Raw genomic sequence first — 17,342 nt, 5'->3', positions numbered from 1 at the left:
TGAGGTAACATGAGATAGTGAAGACAGCACAGGATTTCAAGTCATTTCCTGGATTGTGAACATGAGCGAGATTACATAATTCTTTAAACTCGTATTCTTAAAAAAATAAAAATAAATAAATAAAGTCGTATTCTTCCCAGACAGGAGAACTTCAGGAAGGAAGTGGTCAGTGGATTCAAGCACTATCGGTGGGCAAGATTATCTCATTTTCCTAAGCCTAACTCTCCCAAGAGAACTGGCTGTGGTTCCTGACACTGCGCAAAAGCCACAAGGTAAAAAGTGTCTGTTGAATTTAGTAGGAAGATCACCAGTGACCACTTTAAAACAAGTACCAGTGGGGGTAGTAAGAGTAGGAAGCAGGTTGCAGAGCAATATTGCACTGGATTCATGTAAAGAAGAGGAGATGGGAACCACAGGCGGTGCTTTTTACTGTAAATACAGGAAATGGGCAATGGTCACAATTAGTTGCTTTTCAAAGGGCTTTGGTTTATTAGTTTCAATAGGGGATGACTTGAGCGTATTGCAGTTAATTGTTTAAAGAAAACAGACAATACAGATTGGGTAACAAGGGGAGGGAATAATCTTACACAGGATCTCTGAGAAGATGGGAACAAAAATGAACAGATTTACTGGAGACAAAAAGAGGGGCAACTAACTTTTTCCATTTCACAGGATTACAGGGAAAGGATAATATGGGTACAAATGAGGTGACAGACTTAAAGGTGGTAAGGACGTGAGGTAGCTCCAGTCTGGGCTTTTCGAAGCAATTGGTGGCATAGCACGGAGGTGGAAGAGCACAGGCCTGGAAGCAGGCTTTGTGGATTTAAGTCCCAGCAGAGCTTCTAATGGCGTAACCTCAGGCAGGATATTTAACACGCTAATGCCTTATTTCCCAGATGATAATAATCATGCTCTTACTGCTCTTACTCTCTCCGGTTGTTGTAAGGAGTTGACGACTTAATACATGTACATTCATCCAACAGTGCTGAGCACAAGCTCTGGTGTCCTGTTAGCCAAGCTCCGTGTGTGAAGCAACAGCTGTGTGGGCTCAGACGTTTCAACAGAGGAGAGACAGTTTGAAGAGAACGCCGTAGAGTACAAAAAAAAAGGAAGATCTAGGCAAACACAAAAGAGGTGGGAAGCAATGGTGAAGACCCGGTTCCAGCTGGCGATCATGGGGGTGCCTGGGTGGCTCCACTGGTGAAGCGTCTGCCTTTGCTCAGGTCATGACCCCAGGGCCCTGGGATGGAGCCCCTACATTGGGCTCCCCGCTCAGCAGGGGGGTCTGCTTCTCCCTCTCCCTCTGCCCCTCACCCCTGCTTTTGTGCTCTTTCTCTCTCAAATAAATAAAATCTTCAAATGAAAAAAAGTTGGTGGTCATGGGCAACCTGTAATTGGGGCATTTCTCAAAGCCCACTTCCCTTCCTTCAGGGCAGCAGTCCACAGGGAGAAGGCAGGGGGATGGGGCCAGTGAATGCTGCGGTGGGCCAAGAGTGAGGGGAGGGAATGGGGAGCCCCAACAGCAGGCTGAGGGGCAGGGCCAGGGACCAAAGCCAGAGGGCTCCCGAAGCCGAGAGGGCTCCCCAGGAAGAGGGCAGAGGTTGAGAAGTAAGAAAACGATGGAACGACCATGTTCGGGCTGGTGGGAGCAGGCCTGCTGGGAGAACTGTGGCAACCTGGGCCCTGGCCCTTGCCTGCGGGGCCAGGCGGGAGCTGGGGGTGGGAGTGAGGGCTAGGGCAAGGGTGAGGCTCGGGGACAAAGGGAATTGTGATGGGTCTGGCAGGAAGCTGGGGGCAAGGGCAAGGGCGTGGCCCTGGGACAAAGGGAATTGTGATGGGGCCGGGTGGGGCCCGGGCAAGGCCAGGCGGGGGACAGGGTGAGCCCTGGTCACTGCAGGGGTTGTCCAGCCTGGGCCTTAGCAGCATGTGCCTGTGCTGCACAGAAGATGATGCCATCCAAGTGAACCCCGTGAGTGCCCAGGGCCCCCCTTCGCCCTGGGGCCCTGTGATTCCCACCATCAGGTTGTGACCACAGCGGGTGGTCCTGGGGCACAGGTTTGGGGGTCCCTGGGAAGTAGACAGACGAGATCCTGGGTTGCAGGACCCACTTAGGAGCAGGGAAAGCCCCCACCTCAAGTGCTTCTAGAAGTCAGGCACAGTCAGCAGGGTGTTTGTTGACTGACCCACTGCTCTGCCCCAGAGGTGGCATGGGGCTGACAGAGCGGGGAGGCAGGAAGTTTCTCAATATTGGGGAGGATGAGGGCAGGACATTGCTTCTGGCTCTTTGGATTAAACAAGTGGATCAAAATGAGGTGCAGGGGAGGTATTTAAGGTACAATTTAGAAATCAGCAGAAGGTGTGGGAACCCCACAAACTAAACAGCCAAGCTCCTCATATCTCAGAAAACCATACCGCTTGCTGGGGCTCCTCGGTCACCCCAAGGACCGGCAGAAACATGTTTTGATTTCTTGTCCACCCTTTTCTTCATGATAAATCTCAGTACTCTACATGCTCCCTCCATGTGGTTCATGACACTATTGCCATCCTCCACCCTGATTTTTACCTTAATGTTCTTATTCTGAGCCTGCCTCTTGCCATTGAGATAATATCCATATGTTACATAAATTTTTAAAAAGTAGCATAGGCTTCCTATTATAATAACTAGTATTTCTATTTGCTCGTGTGTGTGTGTGTGTGTGTGTGTGTGGTTTGTTTTGTTTTAATTTCATTTTACCTTTTGTGTAGGAAGGGCCAAGATGGCAGCATCCTTCGGAAGTCACTGCAAGGCAGGTAATGTTTCAATAAATAATTCAATAAATAAGTTAAAATTGTACCTTGGTTATGTTCCTTTATGCCTAGTGGTCTCCAGTATGATAGAACGTTTATTATCTAGATGCTTCAGTGTCACCTTTCATGGGACTCTGGGATCTTGAGACCACTATGAGAATGAGTCTTAACTAGGATAACTTAAATGCTTAATATTCTTGTTTTTTAACGTAATAGGAATAGAATGGCTGGATCATAGGGAACGCAATTTTTTCATTGTTATAAAGTAATGTGACGTAGTTTTCAAAGCCATTATGCCAAGTGTACTCCCAATGGAAATGGATAAAGTTTCTCTTATTCATATAACCTGCACCCCGATGCTCCATTATCTTCAAAGCATTCCAGTTAGACCCTGAGATCTCTGCACTTATGGAGGCCACACAATTGGGGACATAAAAATCGCTGCTTAACATATGCAGCATTTAAGAGAACTAAAGAATGTGCATGAGTTTTGTTTTCTTATTTCTATAAAGAAAATCCCTTTGGGTTTTTTTTAATGAGCATTACTTTTAAGATAAAAGTAAACATATATATCCATGAGCCTTAGATCCTACCGTTGCTGAAGTGGGAATCAAAAGTAAATAGTATCACTTGAAAACTCTAGAGATGCTCCGATGGGTTTTCTTCATCTATGAACCCCGTATTTGAAAAATAGATTTGTTCCTACTTTTATGTAGCTATGTAAACCATATCCACTGACTGTGTTTATCTTTTTTTTTATCTTTTTTTATTGGCACCAACCAAAAATATAACCAGCATGTTAACTTTTTATGTTATAAAAAGTATAATTTGTCTTCCTTCCCTTTAATTTTCCAAAAGTCCAGAGATAAACGCATTGAGAATATGAAAAACATAAGGAAAGAGAAGAGGAAATTTAATAAACGGTTTGCAAGACCTGCTCCTCTTCCAGAACCAGGACTCCTAGTAAGTACAATATAGGCATCCCTGGGTGGCGCAGCGGTTTGGCGCCTGCCTTTGGCCCAGGGCACGATCCTGGAGACCTGGGATCGAATCCCACATCAGGCTCCCGGTGCATGGAGCCTGCTTCTCCCTCTGCCTGTGTCTCTGCCTCTCTCTCTCTCTCTGTGACTATCATAAATAAATAAAAATTAAAAAAAATAAAATAAGTACAATATAGAGACTTCACTAAAAGTAACAGGTCCTTAAATGCAAAAGATTTCTTTAATTTATGTAGTACTCTAAATTTTGGCTTTCCTCTTTCCTTTGAGAAATAGTGTAGGTGTAGTCTGAGAGATTACTTTAAAACTCCTCTAATCAAAATCTCAACTATTATTTAAATCTCTTTGTCTGGGTAAACTTTACTGATGGGACATGACAAGGTAGGGCTTTCTAAACCCTTCTTTAGGGGGTCTGAGATGGATTCCAGGCCAGGAGATTCTCAGTGCATTGGCAAATGAATTGAGGCAAGGACTCTATAGCAACTGAGGGCTTCTCTCTTCCTCTTGTACTCTCCCTGGATTTAGGGACTCTTACTCCTTGGAGGGCGTGTGGACCACAGGTCCACCACCCAGATGCTGTAGCCAATTCATGGTCATACCAGGAAATGAAGTTGGCAAAGTGGTCATTGAGAGCAATGCCAGCCCCAGCATCAAAGGTAGAAGAGTGTCACTGTTGAAGTTTCAGGAAACAACCTGGTTAGTGTAGCCCACGGTGCCATTGAGGGGGCCCTCTGATGCCTGCTTCACCATCTTCTAGAAGTCAGCATGTTTGGCAGCTGTCTCCGGGCAGCAGGTCAGATCTGTAACTAATACATTGGGGGTGGGCACATTGAAGACCATGACAATAAGCTTCCTATTCAGCTCAGGGATGGCTTTGTCTTCCCCAATAGAAGCAGGAATGATGTTCTGGGCGGCCCCTTGGCCGTCATGATACAACTTCCCAGAGAGCTCACCCACAGGTCTTCTGGATGGCAGTGATAGCAGGGACTGTGGTCATAATTCTCTCCATAATGCCAAAGTTGTCATGGATGACCTTGGCCACAGGGGCCATGCAGCTGGTGATGCAGCAGGTACTGTTGATAATCTTGAGGGAGTTGCCATACTTCTCATGGTTCACATCCATCACAAACATGGAGCATTACCAAAAGGGTCAGATAATGACCTTCTTGGCTCCACCCTTCTAGTGAGCCCCAGCTTTCTCCATAGTACTGAAGACACCAGAGAACTCCACAACATATTGAGCAAGAACATCACCCCGTTTGATGTTGGTGGGCTTTTGCTCCTTCAAGATGGAGACGGGCTTTCCATTGATGCCATGTTTCCAGTTCTCAGCCTTGACTGTGCTATTGAATTTGCCAGGATGGAATCCTACTGGAACATGCAGACCATGTAGTTGAGGTCAATGAAGCAGGTCATAAATGGTGACAACATCCAGTTTTTCAAAGTGAACTGTAGCTCCATCCACAGTTTGGCTATTGTGGACCTTGCTGCTGTAAACATCGGGGTGCAGGTGTCTTGGTCTTTCACTGCATCTGTGTCTTTGGGGTAAATCCCCAGCAGTGCAATGGCTGGGTGGTAGGGCATCTCTATCTTTAACTCCTTGAGGAGCCTCCACACAGTTTTCAGGAGTGCCCAACCAGCTCCCATTCCCACCAACAGTGCAGGAGGGTTCCCCTTTCTCCACATCCTCTCCACCATTTTTGGTTTCCTGTCTTGTTGATTTCACCCATTCTCACTGGTGTGAGGTGGGATCTCATTGTGGTTTGGGTTTGTATTTCCCTGATGGCCAGTGATGCGGAGCATGTTCTCATGTGCTTGTTGGCCATGTGTAGGTCTTCTTTGGTGAAATTTCTATTCATGTCTTTTGCCCATTTCATGATTTGTTTGTTTGTTTCTTTGCTGTTGAGTTTAATAAGTTCTTTATGGATCTTGATATCAGCCCTTTATCTGATATGCCATTTGCAAATATCTTCTCCCATCTGTAGATTGTCTTTTAGTTTTATTGACTGCTTCCTTTTGCTGTGCAGAAGCTTTTTATCTTGATGAAGTCCCAATAATTCATTTTTGCTTTTGTTTCCCTTGCCTTCATGGATGTATCTTGCAAGAAGTTATTGTGGCCAAGTTCAAAAAGGGTGTTGCCTGTGTTCTCCTCTAGGATTTTGATGGATCTTCGTCTCAAATTTAGATCTTTCATCCATTTTGAGTCTATCTTGGTGTCTGGTATAAGAGAATGGTCCAGTTTCATTCTTCTGCATGTGGCTGTCCAATGTGTCCAGCACCATTTATTGAAGAGACTGTACTTTCTCCAGTGGATAGTCTTTCCTGCTTTGTCAAATATTAGTTGACCATAGAGCTGGGGGTCCATTTCTGGGTTCTCTATTCTGTTCCATTGATCTATGTCTGTTTTTGTGCCAGTACCACACTGTCTTGATGATCACAGCTTTGTAGTACAACCTGAAATCTGGCATTGTGATGCCCCCGGCTCTGGTTTTCCTTTACAACATTTGCCTGGCTATGCAGGGTCTTTTCTGATTCCATACAAATCTTAAGATGATTTGTTTCAACTCTCTGAAGAAAGTCCATGGTATTTTGATAGGGATTGTATTAAATGTGTAAATTGTCCTGGGTAACATTGACATTTTCACAATATTAATTCTTCTAATCCATGAGCATGGAATATTTTTCCATCATTTTGTGTCTTCCTCAATTCCTTTCAGAAGTGTTCTGTAGTTTTTAGGGTATAGATCCTTTACCTCTTTGGTTAGGTATATTCCTAGGTATCTTATGCTTTTAGGTGCAATTATAAATGGGATTGACTCTTTAATTTCTCTTTCTTCAGTCTTGTTGTTAGTGTATAGAAATGCCACTGATTTCTGGGCATTGATTTTGTATCCTGCCATATTGCTCAATTGCTGTATGAGTTCTAGCAATCTTGGGGTGGAGTCTTTGGGTTTTCTATGTACAGGATCATGTAATCTGTGAAGAGGGAGAGTTTGACTTCTTCTTTGCCAATTCGAATGCCTTTAATGTCTTTTTGTTGTCTGATTGCTGAGGCTAGGACTTCCAGTACTATGTTGAATAGCAGTGGTGAGAGTGGACATCCCTGTCATGTTCCTGATCTTAGGGGAAAGGCTCCCAGTTTTTTTTCCCATTGAGAATGATATTTGCTGTGGGCTTTTCGTAGATGGCTTTTTTTTTTATTTTTTTTATTATTTATTTTTATGATAGGCACACAGTGAGAGAGAGAGGCAGAGACACAGGCAGAGGGAGAAGCAGGCTCCATGCACCGGGAGCCCGACGTGGGATTCGATCCTGGGTCTCCAGGATCGCGCCCTGGGCCAAAGGCAGGCGCTAAACCGCTGCGCCACCCAGGGATCCGTCGTAGATGGCTTTTAAGATGCTGAGGAATGTTCCCTCTATCCTTACACTCTGAAGAGTTTTGATGAGGAATGGATGCTGTATTTTGTCAAATGCTTTCTCTGCATCTATTGAGAGGATCATATGGTTCTTGTTTTTTTCTCTTGTTGATATGATCTATCACATTGATTGTTTTATGAGTGTTGAACCAGCCTTGCATCCTGGGGATAAATCCCACTCGGTCATGGTGAATAATCTTCTTAATGTACTATTGGATCCTATTGGCTAGTATCTTGTTGAGAATTTTTGCATCTATGTTCATCAGGGATATTGGTCTATAATTCTCCTTTTTGGTGGGGTCTTTGTCTGGTTTTGGAATTAAGGTGATGCTGGCCTCATAGAACGAGTTTGGAAGTATTCCGTCCCTTTCTATCTTTCAGAACAGCTTTAGTAGAGTAGGTATTATTTCTTTAAATGTTTGATAGAATTCCCCTGGGAAGCCATCTGGCCCTGGAGTTTTGTATCTTGGGAGGTTTTTGATGACTGCTTCAATCACCTCCCTGGTTATTGGCCTGTTCAGGTTTTCTATTCGTTCCTGTTCCAGTTTTGGTAGTTTGTGGTTTTCCAGAAATGCGTCCATTTCTTCTAGATTGCCTAATTTATTGACATATAGCTGCTCATAATACGTTTTTAAATCATTTGTATTTCCTTGGTATTGGTTGTGATCTCTCCTTTTTCATTCATGATTTTATTAATTTGAGTCTTTTTTCTTTTTACTAAGGGTGACTAATGGTTTATCTATCTTATTAATTCTTTCAAAGAACCAACTCCTCATTTTGTTGATCTCTTCTACAGTTCTTCTGGTCTCTATTTCATTGAGTTCTGCTCGAATCTTTATTATCCCTCTTCTTCTGCTGGGTGTAGGTTTTATTTGCTGTTCTTTCTCCAGTTCCTTTAGGTGCGAGGTTAGCTTGTGTACTTGAGTTTTTTCCAATGTTTTGAGGGATGCTTGTATTGTGATGTATTTCCCTCTTAGGACTGCTTTTGCTGTATCCCAAAGATTTTGAATGGTTGTATCTTCATTTTCATTAGTTTCCATGAATCTTTTTAATTCTTCTCTAATTTCCTGGTTGACCCTTTCATCATTTAGTAGGATGCTCTTTAACCTCCAAGTGTTTGAGTTTCTTCCAAATTTCTTCTTGTGATGAGTTCTAGTTTCAAAGCATTATGGTCAAAAATATGCTTTGACATGGATTTAAAAGTGCTTCCACATAACCTGTCATATTGCTTCCATGAGTTTTTTACTGGTAGTGTTAATTATATTTCTCATAGTCAAATATAAATCCAATGGCCCTCCATTTTAAAGCCCTTCAGGTATTTGAGCAAAACTGTTACCTTCCTTCATATTCAGGTTTTCTTCAGGGTGAAAATCCCCATTTCCTCATCCATTCCTTTTCTTTTTTTTTTTTTTTTTAATTTTTATTTATTTATGATAGTTACAGAGAGAGAGAGAGAGAGAGGCAGAGACACAGGCAGAGGGAGAAGCAGGCTCCATGCACCGGGAGCCCAATGTGGGACTCGATCCCGGGTCTCCAGGATCACGCCCTGGGCCAAAGGCAGGCGCCAAACCGCTGCGCCACCAGGGATCCCTCATCCATTCCTTTTCAACTTTGTACTGAGCCCTGGCCTTATTCAGGCAATCTTCAGGATGAGAATTATATTTTATTATGAAAAGATTTGTGAAAAAATATATTTCTAAGAATTAAGATTTTTTTCTGTTGGTTTTCTTTTAGAAAAAAAAAATATAAGCACAGCTAATGGATAGCTATGGCAATCAGTAATTTGCTAACTTTAGGTTCTAATAAGAGAAACTCAATTTCAGTGGCTTAACCAAATAGGAGTATAGTTTTTCTCCAAAGAAGAACTCCTGACCTAGGCAGTCTATACCTGACATGGTGGTTCCAAAAATCACTAAAGAAGTTCCAGGCTTCTCTCTATCTCTATGATCCTTCAAGCTTTTCACGTGACTGTCATTTGCATGGTCTCACAAAGGCTTCTACAATAGGAAACATTGTGTTTACATTCCAGGAGAAAACAGTATAGGACAAAAGGCAAGAAACATATGCCAGCAGCTGAGTCAACTCCCCTTTAGGCAGAAAAAGAGCCTCCTTTATATATAAATATATATTTATATACAAATAAAAATATAAAATATATTTGTATTTTATATACTTATATACAATTTATATATTTTTATATATTATATTATATATTTAGAAATATGTTATATATATTTTATATACATATATATAATCTTGGTTGTGGTAATGGTTTCATGAGTATACATGTGCTAAAATATTTTAAAATTGCACACTTTAAATATGCACAAGTCACTGTATGTCAACTTTCCTTCAATAAAGCTGATAATATATATATATATTTATATGTTACATTGGGTTCACTCTTTGAATTGTATAATTCTATGGGTTTTGACAAATGCATAACGTCTTTATCCACCCTGACAGTACCATACAGAATAGTTTCACTGCCCTAAAAATCTCTGTGCGCCACCTTTGACCCTTTGCTCTTCCTTCACCTGCCTCAAGGCCCTAGCAATCACTGAACTTTTTACTGTCTCTATAGCTTTGCCTTTTCCAGAATGTCATATAGTTGCAATCTTATAGTATGGAGCCTTTGAAATTGGCTTCTTTCACTCAGTAATATGTATTTAAGGTCCCCCCATATCTTTTCATGGCTTGACAACCCATTTCTTTTTGTCACTGAATAATATTCCATTGTTTATATGATCCCATTGTTTATATGGTAAACAATGGAAACAATGGAATCAATGGTTTAGTCATGCACCTATTCAAAGACACCTTGGTTGTTTCCAATTTTGGGTAATCATGAATAAAGCTGCTATAAATATTCATATGCAGATTTTTGCATGGACATAAATTTTCAACTCATTTGGCTAATTAGGAGTACAGTTGCTGGATCATATGGTAAAACTATGTTGAGTTTTGTAAGAAATTGGAAAATTGTCTTCCAAAGTAGCTGTTAATTTTGCATCCCTAACAGTAATGAATGAGAGTTTCTGCTGTTCCACAACATTCTTGCCAACATTTGATGTTATCAGTGTTTTGGATTTTAGCCATTCTCACAGGTGTGTAGTGATATTTCATTGTTTTAATTTGCAATTCCTTGTTGACATATACTATTGATAATATCTTCATATGTTTGTCTGCTATCTGTATAACTTCTCTGGCACAATGTCTATTTCAATGTTTTGCCCACTTTTTAATTGAATTCACTTTCTTATTGAGTTTTAACAGCCATTTTTATATTTTGGATACCAGTTCTTTATAAGATGTGTTTTTGCAAATATTTTTCCCACTGTTTTCATTATTCTAATAGTATCTTTCCCAGAGTAGAAGTTTTCAACTTTAATGAAGTCTAATTTATTAATTATTTCTTTCATGGATCATGCTTTTGGTATCGTATCTAAAAACTCCAAGATCACATTGATTTTTCTCTTGTATTATCTAGAAGCTTTACAATTTTGCATTTTACATTTAGGTCTATGATACATTTTGAGTCACTTTTTGAAAAGTACAAGGTATCTAGATTTTTTTTTTTTTTTTTTTTGCATATAGATGTTGTTCCATTTGTTTTAGTACCATTTGTTGAAAAGACTGTCCTTTCTCTATTGTATTGCCTTTGCTCCTTTGTCAAAGATCTGTTGACTAACTATTTAGGTCTATTTACAGGCTGTCTATTCTATTCCATTGAATAAAATATTTATCTGTTCTTTCACCATTACTATACTATGTTGATTACTATAACTTTACTGTAAATCTTGAAGTCTGGCAGTGTCAGTCTTCCAATTTGGTTCTTTCACTTCAATGCTGTGTTAGCAACTCTGTATATTTTTGCTTTACTATATAAAATTTAGATTCAGCTTGTCAAAATCCACAATGTAACTTGCTTGAGTGATTTAAATTGTGTTGAATCTATAGATCCATTTGGAAAGAATTGAGTCTTCCTGTAAATGAACATTGGGCTTCTCCTATTTATTTAGATCATTGACTTTTTTCGTCAAATTTTTATAGTTTTCCTCATTCAGACTCTGTACATATTTTGTTAGATAGATTTATATCTAAGTATTTCCTTTTTTTGGTATTAATGTAAATGGTACTCTGTTGTTAACTTCAAATTCAAATTGTTCATTACCGGTATATAGGAAGTCAAATGACTCTTCTGTAGTAGACTTATATCCTGCAACCTTGCCCAATAATTCCAGGATTTTTTTTGTTTTTCTTATTGTTGATTCATTGGGATTTACTACATAAATAAATATATCATCTGTGAATAATAGTTTAATTTCTTCCTTCCCAATCTGTATACCTTTTTCTTTTTATTTATTTATTTATTTTAGTTTTAGAATTGCATTAAACATTTATTTTCACAGCTCATCTTTTACAAAGACAATAAGAAATTCCTGAAGTCTACCTTTGAGTTCTTTTGGGATTCACTTTGACTAAGCAACATTTTTAGTTGAGAAAGATGTTTCTTTTTATTTTCTTTTATATTGCATTAGCTAGGACTTCTAGATGATGTTGAATAGAAATGTTGAATTACTAGCATTTGCTTCTGATTATTTCTTAGTTTCCTTTTCTCTTTACATTATCAAACTGTTCTTGCATCTTGTCCACTTTTCCATTAGAGCCCTTAGCATAATTATCATAATTATTTTAAATTTCCAGTCTGATCATTTCAAAATCTCTGTCATAACTGAGTCTGGATTGGATGATTGCTTTGTCTCTTTAGACAGTTTTCTTTTTTGGTTTTGTTTTTTACTTTTTAGCATGTCTTATATTTTTGTTATTGTTAAGAGCCAGACATGATCGATTAAGTTAGAAAATAAGATAGATAAGTCTTTAATGTGAGGTTTTGTGTTTATCTGGCTAGGATTTAGGCTGTTTTTTTGTTTTCTGTAGCTGTGGTTTCAGAGGTAAAAATTCATTCCTGGTTTTTGTGTCTCCTCTTATATTTGGGTTCCCCTGTAGCCTCTTTCTTAAATAAGAACTGAGGCTTGCAGTTCTTTAAGCTGACCTCCTTGATGTTATATAGGAGACTTATTAATGTGGTGGCAAGTTGTTGGAGCAAGAGAAGCATATTATAGGCCTATGAGTAGATTTTAACATTTTAGTGAGCCTGTGTCCCTAAGACATGACTTTCTCAACAACTACTTAGCTACCCTTACCCTTCAGTGAAACAGGAAGGCTACAGGGGACTAGAGTTGGGTATTTCCCTCTGCTATGTAGAAGAGTATAGATTTGGCTGTTTCCCTTCCCTAGGTCAGTAAGGGTTTAATAAAACCCAGGTTCATTAAGTTGTGATAAAATGGTTTCCCTTGAGGACAGTCCCTATTAAGGAGGAGAGCTTGGAAGAATTTCAAAATAGTTGCTTTTCCCCTCCCACTGCTGGAAGCAAAAGGAGATTTTTCCTCCTGATTATTGCAGTAAGACCTGGTGGGGCTCCTGGAGGTAAGACTCAAGGAAATATGGGGGCCTCCCTAAGACTGACCCCTGCACTCTAAGTTTTTAACTTTGAAGCTAATCCATCATGAGGTTCAGCAATTCATCTGTTGAGGTTTGAGTGTTCCTACTGGAACAGTATCAGCTCCAGCAGCATCGTTGTGTCTCCAGTTTCCAGCACAGCAGCTTGTCCCACGATCTCAATTCTCTAATGGATCCAAGAAGAGATGTTGATTTTCCATTTGTTCTGCATTTTTCTTGTGAGGATGGGACTGATGATTTCCAAGTTCTTTGACATGTCAGACTGGAAACCCCACTTATATTCTTTGGTCAAAACTGAGTCCCTGGCCACCCCAAGCTGCAAGTACATTTAGAGTAGTGAAATGCTGAACTGGCTTCTTTGCTGCTCTGACAAGAATTGAGGTTCCATTAGTGTGGAATAAAGTACTTTCTTTTTTTGTGCTGTGATGGTCCTCCTTTCATAATTCACCCTCCTCTCTTAATTTTGGAGTAAATACAAATTATGAGTAATGGTTCAGCCCTTCAGCTTTTTTTTCTTCTATTTATCTTTGCATAGTCAAGGGGCCTTATGCATTGCCACCTAGAAACTCAGGATCCTCAAGCTTCTAGAGTTACTGCACTGTCTTAAATATCTACAGTTCTTCTCTTGCAGATATGTTAGTGTTTGAAATACCATCCACATAATCATGGTCTCTCAGATATGCATTAAGATATTAAGATATGTCTGCACAATGTATCTTACATCCGTATAGTTATCCCTTAGTAAAATATAATTATATGGGATATGGGGAGGGGAGGGAGCAGTGATTCTTGAGACCATCTTTCTGTTGAGTATGGCAATTACCACTTCTGAGCCCTTTAAACTTTTGACTAATTTCCACACATTAATTTGGCTAATTTTTCTATCTCACTGCCAGTTCAGATGTCTTGTGCCATCAATCTTTTCTCCTCATGACTTACTCCTCAACACCAAACCATTTAGGATTTTTCCATTAAAAAACTCCCTCCTTTCTTTCTTGAGCTACCAGTTTTATGTAGAAATGCCTACAGAATTGTTCTATCTCAATTAGAGATAATTATCTCAATTATACAGACAACACACTTGAGCTCTCAAAGACAAATAAAATGTCTCTATAAAAATATAAAAAACAAAACGCATGATACGTGAGAAGCCTGAGTTCAATCTGGTACTTAGTACTTATTCTCCTTACTACATGGATTCTTGGAATTGTCTTCAAAACATCTAGATATTTTTCCTGTGGCCGTATTACGCAGAATGAAAGTTCAGATATCCTGTAGAAGAGAAAATACACCCTTTTCCCAAGAAAGAACATCAGGGGCTCAAAGCCCCAAAGTACACACTATGCTAAAGGGCCTCTCAGGACTCACCAAAGAATAATAATAGCAAGGAGGTACTGTGAACAGTCTATTCTAGTGTTTCTTCTATATATTGACCAAGATGTGTAATGTGTCATATTTAAGCTTGAACTCTCAGTGCTTCTCAAATTTGGTCAGGACCAATTTTGTTTCATTTGGTTTGGTTTGATTTCCAAATCATTGTGGACTGTCGTTGTGTAACATATGATCAGAATGTCACAGCAATGTCAAATTGTTATAAATGAACATAAGTATTTATTCCCCATTTGCCTAAATAATCTTGTTGCAAAGTTGTAATGACTGTTAGACTAGCACTAAAACCAGGACACACAGAATAACACATCTTTAAACTGTACTGATCCTTTCACTGTTTTTCCCTTTAAACCTTTTGCAAATTGTTGAGTTATAAGCAGCATCCCTACTAACACCCTCTTCTATTTTTCTTTCTTCTTAAACTGATCTTTGGCTTCAAAAAAATATAGCAGTATTTATACAACTTAAATGGTTTGGGATGAAAATAAAAATCTGAGTCCATACGTATAAGTATCTTTAACATATGGGTTGGGCCCAGTAGAACAGAGGATGAGGATAGAGCACTCAGTTGTAAAAAGTTTGACAAAGTATTTTTGTTTTGATATTTGTCTGTCTAAAGTCTCTATACCAAAACTGCCTCTTAATTATTTTATTAATAATCTTAATCATGGATATTAAAATAATCATGAAATATTCTCTTATGGTTAAATTCCTGCCAATACTGATATTTCTATTTTTACTTATTTGTCCCTGTTGCTCACTTCAACTCATTTCAAGACTTAAAAACTCTCAATGGATACATATAATAATATGCTTTCTTGGCCAACCAAAGATCATAAGACTGGAAAAGAAAACTCCTTTTAACATCCCTGTCACATCCATTATGTTTAGAAATGACTTTAACCTTTTCTCTAACCTGTTGTTTTTGGTTTCTACAAATTCTTCCTCCTTGTAGTGTTTGTTATCTGACTCATAGAAGAAAAAAAATTTATATCATACTCATTCCCAGATATGAGTTATTTCATAAAAGTGCTTTTCGTATCTGGCTATTATCTTAATGTGATGTTACAATAATTTAGAATAGCACTTCTAGCTCTTTATAAAAATTCCTTTGTGTAAGAAAGCCTACTCCCTTTGAGATCTTTTCCAGATGATTTATTACTATGTATAAACTTTGTATAAGTTTCCTTATATACATTTTAATTGAATTTATATCTATGTATTTTAATTTCTTCCAGTGGACATAAAGCTGAATGAAGTCTGTATGGAAGAAATCATGCCAGACCAAAATATGTGCATTTATGACATCAAGTGGCATTTCATAATTTGACTTCATTTGAAAAATAAAGACACCTCTCTGTTGTTTCAGCAAAATAAAAGCAGTGCAACCATCTGACATCCAAGACATTGAGTCTAAAATTTTATTAATGACCATAACTAATTACCACTTTCTTTTCTGTGGTAAATTTGAGATTTGCTGCTTTTCAACAAACAATATGTACAGGCCTTTAAAAGTGATATACTCCTCTTTAAAGTTTTACAATTAAATTTATGACTTATCTAAAGATTTAGAATTATGCTTTAATAATAGGGGAAATGCCCCTAACTTAGAAGCAGCCAAATATATAAATCAATTAAAAACAAACTTAAAGAAATGAGAGTAGGGGATTTTAACACCCCATTCACAGCAATGGACAGATCATCAAAGCAGAAGATCAACAAGGAAACAAGGGCTTTGAATGACACATTGGACCAAATGGATTTAACAGATGTATTCAGAGCATTCCATCCCAAAGCAGCAAAATACACATTTTTTTCAGTGCACATGGGACATTTTCCAGAATATATCACATATTGGGCCACACATCAGGTCTCAACCCACAAGGTCAGGAACACAACAGAGAGGTCCACTCTCGCTGTCATTCAACATAGAACTGCAAGTCCTAGCCTCAGCAATTAGACAACAGAAAGAAACAGAAGGCATCCAAATCAGCAAGGAAGAAGTCAAACTTTTACTTTTGCAGGCAACATGATACTCTCTGCAGAAAACCCAAAGACTCCACCAAAACATTGCTAAAACTTATACAGGAATTCGGCAGTTGCAGGATATAAAATCAATGCACAAAAGTCTGTTGCATTTTTATACATCAATAATGAAGCAGCAGAGAGGGAAATCAAGGAATTGATCCCATTTATAATTTCACCAAAAATTTTAAGGTACCTAGGAATAAATCTAACCAAAGATGTAAAAGATCTGTGCTCTGAAAACTATATTACACTTATGAAAGAAATTAAGGAAAACACAAAGAAAGGGAAAAAGATTCCATGCTCATGGATCAGAAGAACAAATACTGTCAAAAATGTCTACACTACCCAAAGCAATCTATACATTCAATCCAATTCCTATCAAAATACCACCAGCATTTTTCACAGAGCTGGAAAAAGCAATTCTAAAATTTGTATGGAACAAGAAAAGGCCCTGAATAGCCAAAGAAACATAAAAGCTGGAAGCATCACAAGTCTGCTGTATTACAGAATTCAAGTTGTATTACAAAGCTGTAATCATCAAGACAGTATTGTACTGGCACAAAAACACACAGATCATTGGAACAGAATAGAGAATTCAGAAATGGACCCTCAACTCTGGGGTCAACTAATCTTTGACAAAGCAGGAAAGAATATCCAATGGAGAAGACAGTCTCTTCAATAAATGGTGTTGGGAAAATCGGATAGCCACATGCAGAAGAATGAAACTGGACCACTTTCTTACACCATATACAAAAATAAACTCAAAATTGATGAAAGACCTAAATGTGAGACAGGAATCCATCAAAATCCAAGAGGAGAACACAGGCAGCAATCTCTCTGAATTCAGCCATAGCAACTTCTTACTAGACACATCTCCAGAAACAAGGGAACAAAAGCAAAAAATAAACTATTGAGACTTGCTCAAGATAAAAAGCTTCTGCACAGCAAAGGAAACAATCAACAAAACTAAAGGGCAACCTACAAAGTGGGAGAAAATATTTGCAAATGACATATTAGATAAAGGGCTAGTATCCAAAATCTAAAGAACTGATCAAACTCAATATTCAAAAAGTAAAAAAAAAAAAATTATGAAATGGACAGAAGACATGAACAGACATTTCTCCAAAGAAGAACTACAAATGGGCAATAGACACATGAAAAGATGCAAAACATCACCATGCATCAGAGAAATACAAATGAA

The 17,342-nt window shown here is 38.7% G+C and overlaps 1 protein-coding gene across 1 annotated transcript; it reads left to right on the top strand.

Annotated features, from left to right (window-relative positions):
• Positions 1 to 1,879: 1,879 nt before the first annotated feature.
• CCDC179 (coiled-coil domain containing 179) lies at positions 1,880 to 15,516 on the top strand. Its single transcript, NM_001195607.1, has 4 exons — positions 1,880 to 1,969; positions 2,746 to 2,790; positions 3,646 to 3,750; positions 15,352 to 15,516. The coding sequence occupies exons 1-4, from the start codon at positions 1,925 to 1,927 to the stop codon at positions 15,358 to 15,360; spliced, it is 204 nt and encodes a 67-aa protein (NP_001182536.1). The 5' UTR covers positions 1,880 to 1,924; the 3' UTR covers positions 15,361 to 15,516.
• Positions 15,517 to 17,342: the final 1,826 nt, after the last annotated feature.

This window comes from Canis lupus, chromosome 21 (genome assembly GCF_011100685.1).
Source record: "Canis lupus familiaris isolate Mischka breed German Shepherd chromosome 21, alternate assembly UU_Cfam_GSD_1.0, whole genome shotgun sequence".
In the NCBI taxonomy this organism is placed as follows: Eukaryota; Metazoa; Chordata; class Mammalia; order Carnivora; family Canidae; genus Canis; species Canis lupus.
The sequence above is the reverse complement of the archived record's forward strand: the minus strand, read 5'-3'. Positions and strand labels throughout refer to the sequence as shown.

Bases quoted from the DNA above. Each gene is read 5' to 3' on its own strand.
- CCDC179 (NM_001195607.1), top strand. From the start codon at position 1,925: ATGTGCCTGTGCTGCACAGAAGATGATGCCATCCAAGTGAACCCC. The intron at 1,970-2,745 runs GTGAGTGCCCAG...CCTTTTGTGTAG, and splicing joins ATGCCATCCAAGTGAACCCC to GAAGGGCCAAGATGGCAGCA. The intron at 2,791-3,645 runs GTAATGTTTCAA...ATTTTCCAAAAG, and splicing joins CGGAAGTCACTGCAAGGCAG to TCCAGAGATAAACGCATTGA.